A 19,232-nucleotide genomic window follows, 5' to 3' on the forward strand; every position below is an offset into this window, starting at 1 on the left:
AGCAAGAAGAAAATGACTCTGTCTGGAGCTAAACTGAAAACACTAGGCTAGAGGAGTATCAGCTTGTTGGAAGTGGACAGTTTGTCCTTAAGATGATCTAGAATATTTCAGCCCTATACCGGCCACTATAGCACATCACCTCCATAGTGAACACGATTCTGTACATAAATGTTTGGTACACAACTCCGTCTGTGTAACTGACAATCTACCTTAAAGAATGATGCGTTTAATAGGCAAGGTTTATGTACATTGACGGAACAATCATACAGCTCAACCATTGTATATGTACCAATAATAAGCAGTTAAGATGGAACATAGTACAGGTACAGATACAAAGAATTTCAGAGTTGCTCTGAAGGACCTTTGCCCATCATATGCTTCTTTGTGTTATTCTGCGGTTTCAGTAAGATAATATAACATTTTGGAGCAAAAATACAGACAAGCAAACCAAAGCTTGATGCCCAGATAGCAAACACTTCTACAGCCACAGTGTATTTTCCAGGAGAGCTTACATAAGCTGGAATAAAAGTTATCCAAACAGCACAGAAGATCAGCATGCTGAAAGTTATATATTTCGCGTCGTTAAAATTATCTGGAAGTTTCCGGGCAAGGAAAGCAAGCAGAAAGCAGACAGTAGACAGAAGACCAATATAGCTCGACACAAAATAAAAGGCTTTCAAAGACCCCACGTTACATTCCAAAATAATGATGTCTCTATAATAGGTACTGTTTCTCACTGGATAGGGGGGTGATACAGTTAGCCAGATAGTGCATATTAAACCTTGAATAAATGTAAGGATGAACACGCCTAACCGTTGCCGCGTTGGTCCAAACCAGTTCATCACGCTGTTGTTGGGAAGAGTTGCTTTAAAGGCTATCACAACAAGAATGGTTTTCCCCAAAATACAGGAAATAGAGAGTACAAATACAACACCAAACGCAGTACGACGCAACATGCAAGACCATCCGGAAGGTTCCCCAATAAAGGTGAGTGAGCACAGGAAGCAAAGCATTAGAGCAAAGAGAAGCAGGAAGCTTAGCTCGGAATTGTTAGCTTTAACGATAGGAGTTTCTCGATACCGGAAGAATATAGCAGCAGCAGCCAGTGTAAAGCACACTCCCAGTAAAGCGAGTGTCACTAGCACAAATCCCAGAATCTCTCCAAAGGAAAGAAATTCAATCTTCTTGGCAACACATCGATCTTTCTGTTGATTGGACCAGTATTCCAAAGGACACTTCATACAATCTCCGGAATCTGTAAAATAAAATTGTATTAGCTCCCGCTTTTTATATGAAAAGCGCTTGTGACCACTGAATCACCAAGTACACGGTAAATATGATTGAACATACCTGTCGTATTACTGATCTCACCATCGGCGCATTCTGCACAGTCAAAACAACATATCGGCTGTCCTTCCCTGTTTATTTTTCTTGTTCCAGGAGGGCAAGGTTCTGTGCAAATTGCCTGCGGAACCTAAAGCATAAGAAAACATACTTGTTATCAAATATATCGAAAATTATAATTCAAGGAAACTGAATAATTATTTTCAACTCCTCGCTTCTGGGGCTTTTAGTAGACATATATTTATTAGATAGAATTAAATAGTATATGTTAGTATTGACAACACAGCAATCGGCCATTTGGCCCAACACATGCAAGCCGATGCTTAGAACATAAGAACATAAGGAATAGGAGCAGGAGTAGGCCATTCGGCCCTTCGAGCCTGCTCCGCTATTCAATGAGATCATGGCTGATCTTCTGCCTCAACTTCATTCACCGACCCTATCGCCATATCCCTTGATGCCCTTATTGTCAGAAATCTATCGACTGCTGTTTTGAATATAGCCAATGACTGAGCCTCCACAGCCCTCTGGGGTAGAGAATTCCAAAGTATCACCACCCTCTGTGTGAAGAAATTTCTTCTCATCTCACTCCTGAATGGCCTACCCTTTATCCTGAGGCTGTGGCCCCTGGTTCTAGACACCCCAGCCAAGGGAAATATTCTCCCAACATCCATCCTATCAAGCCCTGTAATAATTTTGTATGCTTTAATGAGATCCCCTCTCATTCTTCTGAATTCAAGAGAAGGCAGGCCTAGTTTCCTCAATCTCTCCTCGTGTGACAGTCCCGCCATCCCAGGAATCAATCTCGTGAACCTTTGTTGCACTCCCTCTATGGCAAGTATATCCTTCCTTAGGTAAGACCAAAATTGTACACAGTACTCCAGGTGTGATCTCACCAAGGCCCTATATAAATGGAGTAAGTCTTCTTTACTCCTGTACTCAAATCCTCTTGTAATGAAGGCCATTACAACATTTGCCTTCCTAATGGCTTGCTGCACCTGCACATTCACTTTCGGTGACTCATGTACAAGGACACCCAGGTCCCATTGAGCATCTGTATTCCCCAATCTTTCACCATTTAGGAAATACGCTGCCTTTCTGTTTTTTCTACCAAAGTGGATAACTTCACATTTATCCACATTATATGCCATCTGCCATGTTCTTGCCCACTCACTGAGCCTGTCGAGGTCGCTGTGATGCCTCTTCACATCCTCTTCACAACTGACACAGCCAGCTAGCTTTGTATCATCAGCAAATTTGGAATTGTTACATATAGTCCCCTCATCCAAATCATTGATATAGATTATGAATAGCTGGGGCCCAGGCACTGATCCTTGCGGTACCCCACTAGTCACAGCCTGCCATCATGAAAAGGAGCCATTTATCCCTACTCTTTGTTTTCTGTCTGTTAACCAATTCTCAATCCATGCTAGTATATTACCTCCAATTCCATGTGCCCTAATTTTGTTCACCAACCTCTTGTGTGGGACCTTATTGAAGGCCTTCTGGAATCCAGATACACCACATCTACCGGTTCCCTTCATCTAGTCCACTAGTAGCATCCTCAAAGAACTCCAATAGGTTTGGCAAACAGATTTCCCTTTCAAAAATCCATGTTGACTCTGCCCAATCTTACTATTAGTTTCTAAGTGCCCAGTTATTGCATCCTTTATAATAGATTCCAGCATTTTCCCAACTACTGATGTGAGGCTAACATGTCTGTAGTTCCCCGTTTTCTGTCTCCCTCCTTTTTTAATAGTGGGGTTACATTTGCCATCCTCCAATCTGCAGGAACCTTTCCAGAATCTATAGAATTTTTGGAAGATGACAACAAGTGCGTCCACTATTCCAATGGCCATCTCTTTCAAAACACTAGGATGTAGGTCATCTGGTCCATTGGATTTATAAACTTTTAGTCCCATTAACTTTTCTAGTACTGTTTTTATTTACTAATAATAATTTCTTTAAGTTCCTTATTCTCGTCAAACCCTTGGTTTTCTCGTATTTCTGGGAGTTTTTTAGTGTCTTCCTCCATGAAGACAGAAACAAAGTATTTATTTAATTTCTCAGCCATTTCCTCATTCCCCATCATAAATTCTCCCGTCTCTGACTGTAAAGGACCTACATTTACCTTCGACAGTCTTTTCCTTTTTACATACCTATAGAAGCTTTTACAATCCGTTTTTATATTTTTCGCTAGTTTGTGGTCATATTCCATTTCCCCTTTCTTTATCAATTTCTTCGTCCCCCTTTGCTGATTTCTAAAAATATCCCAATCCTCAGGCTGACCGCTTTTCCTGGCAACTTTATTTGCTTCCTCCTTTGACTTAATACCAACTTTAATTTCTTTTGTTAGCCATCATTGGATCACTTTTCCTTTTGGATTTTTATGCCCTAGAGGAATACATGCTCCACACAAGCCTCCACCCACCCTTCTTCACCGAACATATTCTTCTAAATAGTTCTCCTTCACATGCTGATCTAGCTGCCCTATAAATGCATCTATGCTGGTCACTTCAACTACTCTAACCACTTTCTCCTGAATTCGCTATTGGATTCATTAGTGATAATTTTACATTTATGGCTCCTAGCTCTGGTTTCCCTCGCAAATGGCAACCTCTTCTCTATGTCTAACCTATCAACCTCTTTCGCAATCTTAAAGACATCTATCAGTTTTCTCTTTTGTACAAAAGAGAGCCCCAGCCTGTTAATCATTTCTGATATGTATAACCTGTCAGTTCTGACATAATGATAGTAAATCTTTTTTGCACCTTCTCCAGTGCTTCTATATCCTTTTTTATAAATTGCCGACCAGAAAAGTTTACAATACTCCAAGTCTTGTCCAACAAATGTTCTATAATAGTTTAAAATAATTTCTCTGTTTTTCAATTCTATCTCTCTAGAAATGAACCACAGTGTTTTTATTGCAATTTATGGCGTTATTTACCTGCATTGCTAATTTTAGTGATGTGTGCATCTGTACTACCAGATTCCTCTGCTCCTGTGCCCCATTTAGACACTTATTTTCCAAGGAGTATGTGGCCTCCTTATTCTTCCAACCAAATTGTACCACCTCATACTCATCTACATTGAAGTTTATTTGCTAATTACATGCACATTCTGTAAGTTTATTAATGTCTTCCTGTTTTTTTCCCACAGCCGTCCTCTGTATTTACTACACCCCCAATTTGGTGTCATCCACAAATTTTGAAATTGCACTTCTGATTCCCGAGTCCAAATCGTTTATCTAAACGGTGAACAACAAGGGGTCTCAGCACCGATCCTTGTAGAACAGCACTTCCAACATTTTGCCAGGCTGAGTACCTAACTTTAACCCCTACTCTTTGGTTTTTTTAAGTAGCCAGCTTGTTAACCATTCTGCTACTTGTCCCCTGACTCCAGGTGTACTGGCATAAGTCATGAGCCGACTATGCGATAACTTATCAAAGGCCGGTTAAGAAGTGAAATGGTATGTTGGCCTTCGTAGTGAGAGGGTTTGAGTACAGGAACAAGGCTGTCTTGCTGCAGTTGTACAGGGCCTTGGTGAGACCACATCTTGAGTATTGTGTGCAGTTTTGGTCACCTTATCTGAGGAAGGATGCTCTTGCCATGGAAGGAGTTCAGCGAAGATTCACCAGGCTGATACCTTGGATGGCAGGAATGATGTATGAGGAGAGATTGGGTCGATTGTGCTTATACTCGCTGGAGCTTAGAAGAATGAGAGGGGATCTCATTGAAACTTACAAAATTCTGACAGGACTGGACAGACTAGATGCAGGAAGGATGTTCCCGATGGCCGGGGAGTCCAGAACCAGGTGTCACAGTCTAAGGATAAGGGGTAAGCCATTTAGGACTGAAATGAGGAGGAATTTCTTCACCCAGAGAGTGGTGAACCTGTGGAAATCTCCACCACAGAAGGCAGTAGAGGCCAATTCATTAAATATATTCAAGAAGGAGTTGGATATATTTCTTAAAGCTAAAGGTATCAAGGGGTATGGGGAGAAAGCAGGAACAGGGTACTGAATTTGGATGATCAGCCATGATCGCATTGAATGGCGGAGCAGGCTCAAGGGGCAGAATGGCCTACTCCTGCTCCTACCTTCTATGTTTAGAAAATCACAATACATTACATCTGCGACATTTTACTTATCTGCCCTTCCTGTTACTTTTTCAAAGGATTCAATATAGTTGGCCGAGCATGACCTTCCCTTTTGAAAGCTATGCTGACTACTCTTTAATTGGAGAGGAACTCGGCAGGAAAAATCTTCACTGGCCGGATTTATATCTAGCACAAAAGAAGATGGTTGTGGTGGTTGGAGGTCAATCATCACAGCCCCACGCCATTGCTGCTGGAGTTCCTCCAGGCATTGTCCTATGCCCAACCATCTTCAGCTGCTTCATCAATGACCTTCCCTCCATGATAAGGTCAGAAGTGGGGATGTTCGCTGATGACTGCACAATGTTCAGTTCCAGTCACAACTCCTCAGATAATGAAGCAGTCCATGCCCGCATGCAGCAAGACCTGGATGACATTCAGGCTTGGGTTGATAAGTTCAGGAAACATTCATGCAATACAAGTGCTAGGCAATGACTATCTCCAACGTCTAACCACCACCCCTTGACATTCAACAGCATTACCATCACCAAATCCCCCACCATCAATATCCTGAGGGTCACCATTGACCAGAAACTTAACTGGATCAGCCACATAAATACTGTGGCAACAAGAGCCGGTCAGTGGCTAGGTATTCTGTGGTGAGTATCTCAGCTCCTGACTCCCCGAAGCCTTTCCACCATCTACAAGGCACAAGTCAGGAGTGTAATGGAATAGTTTCCACTTGCCTGGATGAGTGTAGCTCCAACAACACTCTCGAAGCTCGACACCATTCAGTACAATGTGGCCCACTTGATTGGTAGCTCATCCATCACCTTAACCATTCACTCCCTGCACCACTGGCGCAGTGTGTAACATCTACAAGATGCACTACAGAAACTCGCCAAGGCTTCTTCGTCAGCACCTCCCAAACCCGTGACCCCCACCAGCTAGTAGTACCAGTTCAGCAGGTGCATGGGAACACCACCACCTTCAAGTTCCCCTGCAAGTCACACACCATCCTGACTTGGAAGTATATTGCTGTTCCTTCATCGTCGCTGGGTCAAAATCCTGGAATCCTCCAGTACTGTGTGAGTACTTTCATCATACAGACTGCAGCAGTTCAGAAGGCAGCTCACCACCACTTTCTCACGGGCAACTAGGTTTGGGCAATAAATGGTGGCCATACCAGCGACGCCCACATCCCATGAACGAATACAAAATCAGTTTCTAAATGCTTTTCTATTACTTCTTTGTGTAAGAATTCCCTTATCTTTCCAACCATCGATATTGAGCAAATAGGTTAATAGTTCCCTGGGTTTGGTCTGTCTGCTTTTTAAGATAGGAATCACACGAGCTGTCTGCCTATCCTCTGGCACTATTATCTTTTCAAATGATGTTACATATATATATATATATACACATACATGTACAGGTATATAATAATACCTCTGCTCTCTCTTCTCTAATTTATTTTAATATTTTTGAATGCAATCCATCTGGAGCAGGTGCATTACCCTCTCATAATTTTGATTATTTTATAAATTGTTGCCCCATTTTCTGTGTTAAATGTCTTTATATCTTTACTGATATCTTCTACTAATGTCATGCCCACCATATTAGTCTCCCTGGTAAACAACAAGGCAAAGTAATTAATTAATATTCCTGCCATTTTGCTGTCACTAACTGTGAGTTTATCCTATGTATCCCTTAGTGGCCCTATCCCTATCCTAGTATTTATTTTGTTATTTATTTGTCTGTAGAATACTTTATTATTTCTTTTATATTCCTTGATAATTTAATCCCTTAGTTACTCTATGCCTTTCTAAAAGTTTGTTTTAATTATTTCCTAAAATTTTGGTATTTTCACTTGTGAACCTCTCCTTTGTTTTCCATGTACTTAGTTTATGATTTTTTTAATGTTTTCAAGTTTAACTTCAATTCTTTTTCTTTTTATTCGTGCCTGGGATGTGGGCGTCACTGGCAAGGCCAGCATTTATTGCCCATCCCTCATAGCCCTTGAGAATTTTGTGGTGAGCCACTGCCGTCCATGTGCAGAAGGTATGCCCACAGTGCTGTGAGGGAGGGAGTTCCAGGATTTTGAGCGAACAACTACAAAGGAATGGTAATATATTTCCAAGTGATGATGCTGTGTGGCTTGGAGGGGAAATTGGAGTTGATGGTATTCCCATGTGCTTGCTGTCCTTGTCCTTCTAGGTGATAGAGGTCGTGGGTTTGCAAGCTGCTGTCATCTTGTACACACTGCAGCCACGGTGCACTGGTCATGGAGGGAGTGAAAGTTTAAGGTGGTGGATAAGGTGCCAATCAAGCGGGTTGCTTTACCTTGGATATTGTCGAGCTTCTTGAGTGTTGTAGGAGCTGCACTCATCCAGGCAAGTGAAGAGTATTCCATCACACTCCTGATTTGTGCCTTGTAGATGGTGGAAAGGCTTTGGGGAGTCAGGAGGCAAGACTTTCACCACAGAATACCCAGTCTCTGAGGTGCTTTTTTTGCCATGCTAATTATGTTGCTGGTCCAGTTAATTTTCTGTTCAACAGTAATCCCAGGATGTTGATGGTGTGGGATTCGTCAATGTTAATGTTGTTGAATCTCAAGGGCAGTGGTTAGATTCTCGCTTGTTGGAGATAGTCATTACCTGGCATTTATGTGGCGCGAATGTTACTTGCCACGTATCAGCCCAAGCCTGATTGTTATCCAGGTCTTCCTTCACAGTCTAAGGATAAGGGGTAAGCCATTTAGGACAGAGATGAAGAGGAATTTCTTCACCCAGAGAGTGGTGAACCTGTGGAATTCTCTACCACAGAAGGCAGTTGAGGCCAATTCATTAAATATATTCAAGAAGGAGTTAGATATATTTCTTAGGGCAAAAGGGATAAAGGGATATGGGGAGAAGGCAGGGACAGGGTACTGAACTTGGATGATCAGCTATGATCTCATTGAATGGCGGAGCAGGCTCGAGGGGCCAAATGGCATACTCCTGCTCCTATCTTCTGTGTTTCTATGCATGAGGGCATGCACTGCTCCATTATCTGAGGAGTTGTGAATGGAACTGAACACTGCAATCATCAGCGAACATTCTGACTTCTGAATTATGATGGAGGGAAAGTCATTGATGAAGCAGCTAAAGATGGTTGGGCCTAGGACACTGCCTTGAGGAAAACTTGCAGCCATTTCCTGGGGATGAGATGCTTTACCTCTACCAACCACAACCATCTTCCTTTGTGCTAGGCATGTCTGCAGCCAATGGAGAGCTTTCCCCCTTATTCACATTGACGTTAATTTTATTAGGGATCCTTCATGCCACATTCAGCCAAATGCAGCCTGGATTCATCCATGGTGTATCATTACTGGCTGGATTTCTGTTGAATTTCAGTGTATTATCTCTCTCCTGGAGTCGATTTATCAAAGTTTTAAATGTTTCCTACTGCCATTCTATTTATTTTTTTGTCAGTAAATGTTTAAAGTTTATTTTCCCTTCCGTCATCGGGATTTGTGTCAAAGGACTGCAAGCATCATCTAGCATTTGTCAATTACTATTCGTGTTTATGTTTCTCACAGATATTGTAAAATAAAATCCTTTTCAGTGAAATGTTATTATGAAATGAAGTCTCAACCATAATTCACTGGTTGCGGTATTGCCTTTGAGTCAGAAGTTTGTGGGGGCAGAGTCCCACTCCAGAGACGTGAGCACATAATCTAGGCTGACACTTTAGTCCATTACTGAGCGAGTGTTACACTCTCCGAGGTGCTGTCTTTCAAATGATAAGTTAAACCGATGCCTGGTCTGCCCTCTCAGTTGGACGCAATAGATCCCATGCCACCATGTAAAGAAGAGCTGGGGCGTTCTCCCCGGTGCCCTAGCCAATATATATAAATCAGCCAACATCCCTAAATTCACATTATCTGGTAATTATCACGATATTCCTTTTTTCTTCGTTCATGGGACGTAGTCGTAGCTGGCAAGCTCATCATTTATTGCCCATCCTTAATAACCCTTGAGAAGTTTGTGGTAAGCCGCCTTCTTGAATCAGTGCAGTCCGTGTGCACTAGCTAGGCCTCAGCTGGAGTACTGCATGCAATTCTGGTCATCCCATTACGGGAAAGATGGGATAGAGGAGATTTACAATGATGTTGCCGGGAGTAGGGAATCTTAGCTGTGAGGAAAGACTGGATAGGCTGGGTCCGTTTTCCTTGGAAAAGAGGAGGCTGAGGGGAGATCCTATTGAGGTGTATAACATTATGAGGGTCATAGATAAAGTGGATAGAAAGGACCTATTTCCCTTAGCAGCGCAGTCAAAAACCAGGGGGCACAGATTTAAAATAATTGGGGGAAGGTTTAGAGGGGATTTGTGGGGAGGTGTCTTCACCCAGAGGGTTGTGGGGGTCTGGAACTCACTGCCTGAAAGGGTGGTAGAGGCAGCGACGCTAGCCACATTTAAAAAGTACTCGGATGTGCACTTGGGATGCTCTGACCTGCAGGGCTACGGACCAAGAGCTGCGAAGTGGGATTCGGCTGGATGGCTCTTTGTTTGCCAGTGCAGACATGATGGGCCGAAATGGCTTCCTTCTGTACTGTAACTCTCTATGGTGAAGTTACTTCTTTGCAGCAGTTTGTACAACACATTTCAGAGGGCAGTTACGAGTCAAGCACATTGCTGTTGGTCCAGAGGCACATGTTGGCCAGAGGGGTTTTTACAAAAATCTGGTAGTTTCTTGTTCACCATTACTGACACTAGCTTTTTATTCCAGATTTATATAATTAACTGAATTTAACTTCCCCAGCTGTCGTCGTGGAATCATTCATCCACGTCTCTGGATTACTAGTACATTAACGTAATGGCTATGCTGCCGTACCCTAATATAAAAGATGTTTCACAGAATCACAGAAACCCCACAGTGCAGATAGAGGCCATTTCGGCCCATCGAGCCTGCACCGACACATATCCCACCCGATCCCCAACACATATTCCACCCTATCCCCGTAACCCCACGTATTTAATCCCCCTAACACTAAGGTTCAATTTATCATAGCCAATCAACCTAACCCGCACATCTTTTGGACTGTGGGAGGAAACTGGAGCACCCGGAGGAAACCCACACAAACACGAGGAAAATGTGCAAACTCCACAGACAGTCACCTGAGCCGGATTCGAACCCGGGTCCCTGGCGCTGTGAGGCAACAGCGCTAACCACTATGCCACCGTGCCACATATTAGGTTTGCTAGCAAAATTGAAACCCATGGGATAAAGGGGGCATTAAGTACCTTGGATGCACAATTGGCTAAGGGATAGAAAACAGAGAGTTGTGGTGAAGGCTGTTTATTTGACTGGAGGGAGGTATTCGGTAGAGTTCCCCAAGGTTCAGTACGCGAACATTGCTGTTTTGATATACATTGATGACTTGGACTTGGGGAAACAGGGCACAATTTCGAAATTTGCAGATGACACAAAACTTGAAAGTGTAGCAAACATTGAGTAATAAACTCAAGAGGACATAGACAGGCTGGTGGAATGGATGGAAACATGGCAGATGAAATTGAATGCTGAAAAGTGTGAGGTGATACATTTCGGTAGGAAGAATCAGAAGTAACACGACATGCTAAATGGTACAGCTTTAAATGGGGTGCAACAAGAGACCTGAGAGGTTATGTGCAAAAATCTTTGAAGCTGGCAGGACAGGTTAACAAAGCAGTTAATAAACATATGGGATCCCGGCATTTTAAATAGTGGCATAGAGTACAAAAGCGAACAAGTTATGCGAAAGCTATATAAAACACTAGTTTGGCCCTAGCCGGAGAATTGTGTCCCATTCTAGGCACCACACTTTAGGAAGGATGTGAAGGCTTTGAAGAGATTTGGAGAGACTATAAAAAATTACTATAATGGCTCCAGGGATGAAGGATTACAGTTATGTGGATAGACTGGAGAAGCTGGGATTGTTCTGCTTAGAGTAGAGAAAGCTAAGAGGGGATTTCATAGCGGTGTTTAAAATCATGAAGGGTTTAGATAGAGTAAAAAGAGTGAAACTGTTTCAAATGGCTGAAGGATCGATAACCAAATGGTAAAGATTTAAGGTGATTGGTATAACAACCAGAGGCGACATGGGGACAAACATTTTTTATGCAAAGTGTGATTAGGATGTGGAAAACACTGCCTGAGAGTGTGGTCAATACAAATTCAGCAGTGGACTTGAAAAGGGAATTGGATAAATAATTGAAGGAGAATAAATTGCAAGGATGTGGGTAAAGAGCAGGGGAGTGGGACCAACTAGATTGGTCTTCGAAATAGCCAGTGCAGACTTAATCGGCCGATTGGCCTCCTTCTGCGCTGTACTGTTCTATGATTCTATGATTGTAAGAGTAGAGGAGTTCTCTCCATGTTCTAGCCAATATATACCCATCAGCCAACATCACTAAATACAGATTATCTGGCCATTATCACATCAGTGTGCGAAAATTCACTGCCATTTCCGACATTTCAAAATTACTTCATTAGCTATCAAGCGCATTGAGATATCATGAGGTCGTGAAATGCTATGTAAAGCAAGTTCATTATTTCTTCCTTTCTTTCTCTTTTCTAATGAGATAACATGGGCAAGCTGTGGACCACGTTCCTTCATTATTGCTGTGAAGTGGTGGTACATGCAATATATCAAATGTCATTTTGAGTAATATATAATTTTGTGTATTGTTGTTTTATCAGTTGTGCAATTGATTATCTAAATCTTCGGGACAACGACTTACCATTACATTATGCAATTATCATGATTTGTGAACTCCAATGCTCCAATACTGAGAGACTGTGGCCAAGAAAGCATGATCCAATTTCAACTTTGTTTAAAAAAGATGAGAAATTGTTAGCTGTGAGCATAGCTTGAAATCAGTAGAATTTAGTGCAATTTTGTAGAACATATGGGCCAGTACTTTGCTGTCAGCGGCGAAGCAAAGGCGCTCACTGCTGACCCAGAAGTAAGCTGCCCACAAAGATCGTGTGATCTCTGTGGTGAAAAGCTCGACTTTTGTGATGTTCAGCTGAGTACAATGTGAGATAATGGGGATCCCCTAGTGTGACCTGCTGTTACGTCAGCAAGATGCCTAAGCAGTATATCAGAATGCAAAATTCTCACAGAACCAGAAGTGAATAAGCTCTTTTATGCTAACTTATTAAAAATGCTATATAGAGCAAAACATATATTGGGGCTCTTGCATAGGGAGAAGTTAAACCTGAAATAAAGGTGGAAAAACTTTAAACAATATAAAAAAAGTTTGTAAAAAATTTAAATTTTTTTAAAATGGAGAAATTTGACACTCCACAAAACAAAAAATATGTTTTCCCTGATTTAGCAGTCAATACGTTGACAAACCCCAGTTCTACCTAATCCAAAAGGGTCCAACTTTTAATGGGTTATTTAACAGCGATATTATCGCGGAAAAGCGAGAATCGAGTGGGATGATTTCAGAGAGACTGCATTAGAAGTGGAAAATTAAAAATGCTCTCCAACAGTTAATTGGATGTCATATATTTGAGTCGCACAGAGAAATCACTGTTAAACAACAGCATTTTCAAGATCTTCAAAAAGTTACTTTGGGAAGAACAGAAAGAGATAAAGAAAAAAAGGAAAGACGAATGCCCCTTGATGTGACCCAGAAAGCCACTCAGTTGTACTAAACCAGGGAAATTACCGATGAGCTATAAATGTCGGCCTTGCCAGCGACGCCCACATCCCAAGAATTAATAAAAAAACACACACACACACACACACACAACTGTTTTCCATTTTGCAGGTATAAAGCTCGCAGATTAACACAGCTTTGCCAACAAGAGTCGTAAGGAACATACCTTACTTCCAGCGCTGCTCCACACGATATCCCCGATATTCAGGTCAAATTCTTGCCCTATAGGTGCTGAACCATCATAATAGCCAATGTTTACAATTTCAACTGTACCCTCCAAATTCCTTTGCAAATTTATTAATTCGTATGTTGGGATTGGATCACCATTTCCATCAAAATACACAATTTCTCCAGTCCGAGTTGTAAAATTTACTGTGTGTAGGTAATGGAGCAACTACAGAAGAATGATGGAAGGCATGTCAGTCTTTGGTTATAAGCATGGTTTAGGTGCTCGTAGACAATACATACATTCAAATTAATTTATATTAACTTAAAAACGAAATGCTGGTCATGTAGGACAAGTGAATCAAAACCCATTAATGAATAAATAACATTTGGGGTCTAACCATTCATTATAATTCACATGTTTCTGGAACAACCATCGCTTCAAAACTATCATGATCTCTATCGACATTGTAGATGGGTTCTGTCCGTCAAAATAAAATATATATGTTTTCCTACCTGCCACGGCTCAAAATTTGAAATATGAGCACATGTGCTATTCATAAAGGGCCCATTGCCTTCTTCACAGGACAGCAGATCGTGAAGTGCATGAGCAACAGCATAGACGGCTTTGTACACGTGGTAGGAACTTCCGTCCATTATTGCTGGAAGATATGCGTTTTCTATCCCATCCAATTGTTCTTTCCCTGTGCATTGTCGCACTTGAAATGCAGAATTTGTTGACTTTGTCTTATTGTCCGTCCTTAAAGAGCATGTGAATATAGTTTCCCAAAACTCCTTCACCAACATGTTGTCACGAAACTTAGCGGGGTGAACTTGCAGAAGGTAATCTCTAAGGCCTGCGATCTCTGTCCTGCGGGTTGCTGCACCGATTGTCCCAACGAGAAATCTTGCGCTTTCTTCAGGCGGGAGTAAATCTTCTGTAACCCACCCTTCGCTTCCAATCCACTGTATCCCGGTTACATTTTGACGCAAAATTTCCTTAAGTAAAACTCGCATATCTCCTGTATCAACAAAGGCCACCACGACCCTTGTAGTCGCCTGTTTGATCACCTCAACTACTTTGCTTATTTTCTCCGCAGGATCGGTCCTGTAAAATGATTCAGAGTACGCAATGCAAACCCCAAATTTTTGGACGTGTTCGACAAATTCTTGCATTCCAAAATTACCGTAATCAATGTTACTTCTAACTGTCCCAATCCAAGTCCAGCCGAATGTTTTCACGAGTTCAGCGAGAAGTTTGGATTGATAATTGTCACTTGGTATAGTTCTAAAAAATGTGGGATATTCTTGCTTATTGCTGAGGCAGGCACAAGTAGAGAAATAACTAACCTGCATAGAAAAGCATAAACATATGAATAAGTTGCACACAGTAAAACATAAATATTTTCACTGTTCTTTGCATTAGTTATGCATAAAAATATACTTTACTACAAGCTTTCCTGCACAAAGCGAGCTAGTTGATATTTACGCACACTTATATTATTAAAATGTTCAAAATGTAATTGGAATTAAAAGAACCATTTTCAACCTGTTGCAAGCATTAAAACAAACGAGGAGGTAAAAAAAAAGTTCACTGGGCTGGATTGTAGTTATACCATAATTACATTTGGGAAGATTTTAACCCTGCGAAATTGCTAAGGAAATCATAGGATGATACAGCTAGTAGGAGGTCATTCTGCCGATCATGCCTGTACCGGCTCTTTGGTAGAGATTTAAAATTAATCCCACTTCCCTGCTCTTTCCCCAGAGCCCTGTATTTGTTCCCCTTGAAGTGTTTATCGAATTCACTTTTGAATATTACTATTTAATCTGCTTCCACCACCTTTTCAGGCAGTGCATTCCAGATCATAACAACTCGCTGTGTGAAAAACATTTTCTCATGTCACTCCAGTTTCCTTTTGCAATCACCTTCAATCTGTGTTCTCTGGTTACCGACCCTCCTGCCAGTGGGAACTGTTTCTTCTTATCAACTCTATCAACACCTTTCACGATTTTGGACACCTCCATCAAATCTCCTCTTAAACTTCTCTGCACTAAGGAGAACAACCTGAACTTCTCTATTCTCTCCTCATCCCTGATACCGTTATAGTAAATCTCTGCTGCTCCCTCTCCAAGGTCTTGACATTATTCCTAAAGTGTGGTGCCCAGAATTGGAAACAATACTTCAGCTGGGGCCTAATCAGTGTTTTAGAAACATTTAGCATAAAATCCTTTCTTTTGTACTCTATTCCTTTATTACAAAAACAAGGATCGCGTATGGTTTTGTAACAGCCTTCTCAACTTGTCCTGCCACCTTCAAAGACTTGTGTGCGTACACACCCAGGACGCTCTGTTCCCGCATGACCTTTAAAATTGTACCATTTAGTTCATAATTCCTCTCTTCATTTTTCCTACCAAAATGTATCACTTCACACTACTCTGTGTAAAATTCCACCCTCCGTGTGTCTTCCCATTTCACCAGTTTGTCTAGCTCCTCCTGATGTCTGTTAATATCTTCCTCACTTTTTACTACATTTCTGATTTTCGTTTCATCTGCAAACTTTGAAATTATGCACTGTATTTCAAAAAGATCAGTGGTCCCAACACTGACCCCAGCGGGACAACACTGCACACTACTCTCCTGCATGGAAACCACCCACTCACCACTGTTCTCTGCTTTATGTCCCTTTGCCATTTTCGTATCCAAGCAGCCACAGTCCCTTTAATTCCATGGGCTTCAATTTTGTTAACAAGTCTATTATGTGGTAATTCTTTAAAAGCCTTCTGAAAGTCCATATCCACAACAACAACCACACTACCCTTGTCAACTCGCTCCGTTGCTGCAAGAAAGAACTAAATCGTCTATTTACGATTTTACTGTCGCTATACTTTGCGACCAGAGCAATTCTTCGAGCACATCAAATACTCGCATTGACACGGCATCCAACCTGTGACTTTGTTTTAGTGTTCGTGGCTGACCTCCATTTGGCATAAACTAACCGAAGATACCGCCTTAATCAAAATGCAGTCGAATATTTGTCACGTTACCATCGGAATTCCGAAAGACCCAATTGTCCTTGCAGCTACTATGGAGGACGTGGATATATCACAACCAATAATAGCCGCGACATTGGAGGAACCTCTACATTCCGGGTAATCAATGAGTTCTTGTTCTCCATTGACCAAAGCGAGCGCTGCTTTTGAAGCAATCGCGGAGGACGAGCAGTCATCGTGGATCTTATATCCCAGAGTGATATTCGGAAGTAGGGTTTTATTCTGGTTTATTTCCTTAATTGCAAAAATCATGGTCTGCTCCAAGCGAAAGCTTGCCAAGTGAAAACTGCGAGATATACATAAAAGGACATGATACATAATTCAATCAGGTATTGCATGAATATATTAACACAAAATATTTTCGGTCTTGTGAAGCTGTATTCTAGCAACAAATAAAAATCTTCATGCAATAACGACCACCAGATGGAATTTTCTCTGTCTAATCAGAGTAACGATCGGAAACACATTCAAACGGCGATTGATATTCTAGTGGCATTGCGATACATGGAGGCACGAAATAGTATCTGTAACTAAATAGTTGTGAATTTAACGTAATGGAAAGTGTCATCGTTACACTTGCTAAAATATTTTTTTTTGGCAATCCTTTATTAATGTTCTCCGATTATGTGAGTATATCAAGGATAAACTTCAATTTCAATACATATCTTCGCAATAAATACGATGCGATCAGTGCAGAAGTAATGCGTCAAATATCTAAGAACATCATAAACAATCTATTTATGCATACGCACGTCAATAAGACAAAAATAATGCATTTAAACCAAGCACAATAGTATTTCGTCTGCGTTTCCTACATTGTCATTGACACGGGATTAACCTTACATGAAAATAAAAATAATTAGCAACGTTTCCTTTTTCTGACAGGTAAAACGGAAAGTGCGTAAGATTTGAGAAAGTGACACAACGATCAACGCGAAACAGTTAACAGCTCAGTGGTATGTTTGCAGACACCAGTATTTGTTTTTAGCTCCAATGTAATTAAATGACTTCCGTGCCTGTACAACACGTAGTCTTGTTAAGAACTGCAGGTATTTCTCTTCGGTTGTACTAAGGACACAGCGATTCAGACTGTGCATGGTGTTTAGCACATACTGGGTTTCACAGCAACTGCACCAGCGTGTCAGACATGTTTTAATACACCCTTGTCGATCATTGTTCAGATTAAAGTTACAGACAGACACAGACACTTAATTAACCAGCTCCAACAATATCAGCGCTGTCACACAAAGCACATCGATGTACGAGAAAGACAATTCTGAGGAAATTAATTTCCGATTCAAATCTTCTGAAAATAATGATGCTATAATCAAAGTTAAAACTATTTTAACGCGCCAGATGATAAATTACCCACCGAACCCAGATATTTCAAACTGGCGATAGAGTGAAATATGTTTTTTTTTGTAGATTTGTGCAGCTTATGAAGTGGCAGTTGTCCACGGCTAACCTAAACTTACCTTCGGCATTCTGTTTCGGTCGGAGTAATGGTAAATGAATGAACGCCCTGAATCGCATCTAAATGCACGGTAAATATTCCACCCAGGATGATATCCCCATCCTCAGATAAATCGGGTAAATCATGTTTTGCTCGACGCTTACAGACGATTCCATCTGTTTCCCGCGTCAACACATAAGATAGCAACAGGAAAATCAGAAAGCGAGCCATTGCTTAATTTCAAGGGACCTGTCACCCGGTTATTTCTGACTATAACAAGATGCACCTATATGTGGGCGCATATTTATTGATACGATTACGTCACAACTAATGGATTGGCAACTTTGCAGCGAATAGAATTCACAGCTGATACAAATAGGCGATGGTCTAAATCCCAGCAGAGAGTCAACATTTTCCGATGAAGCTTCAAGCAGTTCCCCAGATAATGCCAAAGGCTTGATGCTGCTTATGTTTGTCACCAGATAAGTCGTTTAGATTAAAGAATATCTTAGCATCCTTTTACCTCTAGCAACCTAAGTGAATTCAAAGCTAAATCGTAAATCAAAAACAAAATAAAGGAACATATTTCAGCAATTGAGGGGATGAAGATCAGTATAACTATATTAAATTGGGAACGGAAGCACAGTGCTTATGTTACTATACCAGTAATGCAGGGGCCTGGATTGATTCAGAGACGGGAGTTCAAATCCCACCACTGCTGCTGGGGAATTTAAATATAGTTAATTAAATAAATCTGCAATAAAAAGCTAATATCAGTAATGGTGACCACGACACTCAGATTATCATAAAGGCCCATCTGGCTCACTAATGTCCTTTCACGGAAGGAAATCTGAGGTCCTCACCTGTGCCTGTATGTGACTCCAGACCCACAGCAGTGTATTGACTCTTAACTGGCCTCTGAAATGGCCTTGCAAGACATTCAGGCATAACAAACGGCTACGAAAATCAATAATAAGAACAAAACTTGAAGGACCACTTGGCATTGACCTAGGCACCGGATTCTGACACGGCAATGACAAACCCGCACAGTCGACCCGGCAAAGTCCTCCTCACTAACATCTGGGGAATGTGCTAATATTGGGACAACTGTCACACAGACGAGTCAAGCAGCAGCCTGGCATGGTCATACTCAAAGAATCATAGTTTCTGCCAATGTCTCAGAAGGAGAAACTTCTTCACTCAGAGGGTAGTAAATCTATGGAATTTGCTACCCCAGAGAGCTGTGGAAGCTGCAACATTAAATAAATTTAAAATGGAGATAGACAGTTTCCTAGCAGATAAGGGAATTAGGGGCTACGGGGAGAGGGCAGGGAAGTGGACGTGAGTCTAGATTCGGATCAGCCATGATCCTATTAAATGGCGGAGCAGGCCCGAGGGGCTGTATGGCCTACTCCTGCTCCTACTTCT

General features: G+C 41.4%; 1 protein-coding gene across 1 annotated transcript; it reads right to left on the bottom strand.

Annotated features, from left to right (window-relative positions):
• Positions 1-339: 339 nt before the first annotated feature.
• On the bottom strand, positions 340-18,035 carry LOC147115470 (extracellular calcium-sensing receptor-like). Its single transcript, XM_085989425.1, has 6 exons — positions 17,827-18,035; positions 16,346-16,637; positions 13,814-14,647; positions 13,299-13,526; positions 1,351-1,474; positions 340-1,255 (listed from the first exon to the last, which is right to left on the bottom strand). The coding sequence occupies exons 1-6, from the start codon at positions 18,033-18,035 to the stop codon at positions 342-344; spliced, it is 2,601 nt and encodes an 866-aa protein (XP_085845551.1). The 3' UTR covers positions 340-341.
• Positions 18,036-19,232: the final 1,197 nt, after the last annotated feature.

Source organism: Somniosus microcephalus, chromosome 6 (genome assembly GCF_052327205.1).
Source record: "Somniosus microcephalus isolate GS21.2 chromosome 6, FLI_Smic_1.0, whole genome shotgun sequence".
Classification (NCBI taxonomy): domain Eukaryota; kingdom Metazoa; phylum Chordata; class Chondrichthyes; order Squaliformes; family Somniosidae; genus Somniosus; species Somniosus microcephalus.

Excerpts from the sequence above, each read along its gene's own strand:
- LOC147115470 (XM_085989425.1), bottom strand. The coding sequence starts at position 18,035 with ATGGCTCGCTTTCTGATTTTCCTGTTGCTATCTTATGTGTTGACGCGG. Across the intron at positions 16,638-17,826 it reads ACCGAAACAGAATGCCGAAG|TTTTCACTTGGCAAGCTTTC; the intron begins GTAAGTTTAGGT and ends TATATCTCGCAG. Across the intron at positions 1,256-1,350 it reads TGAGATCAGTAATACGACAG|ATTCCGGAGATTGTATGAAG; the intron begins GTATGTTCAATC and ends TTTATTTTACAG.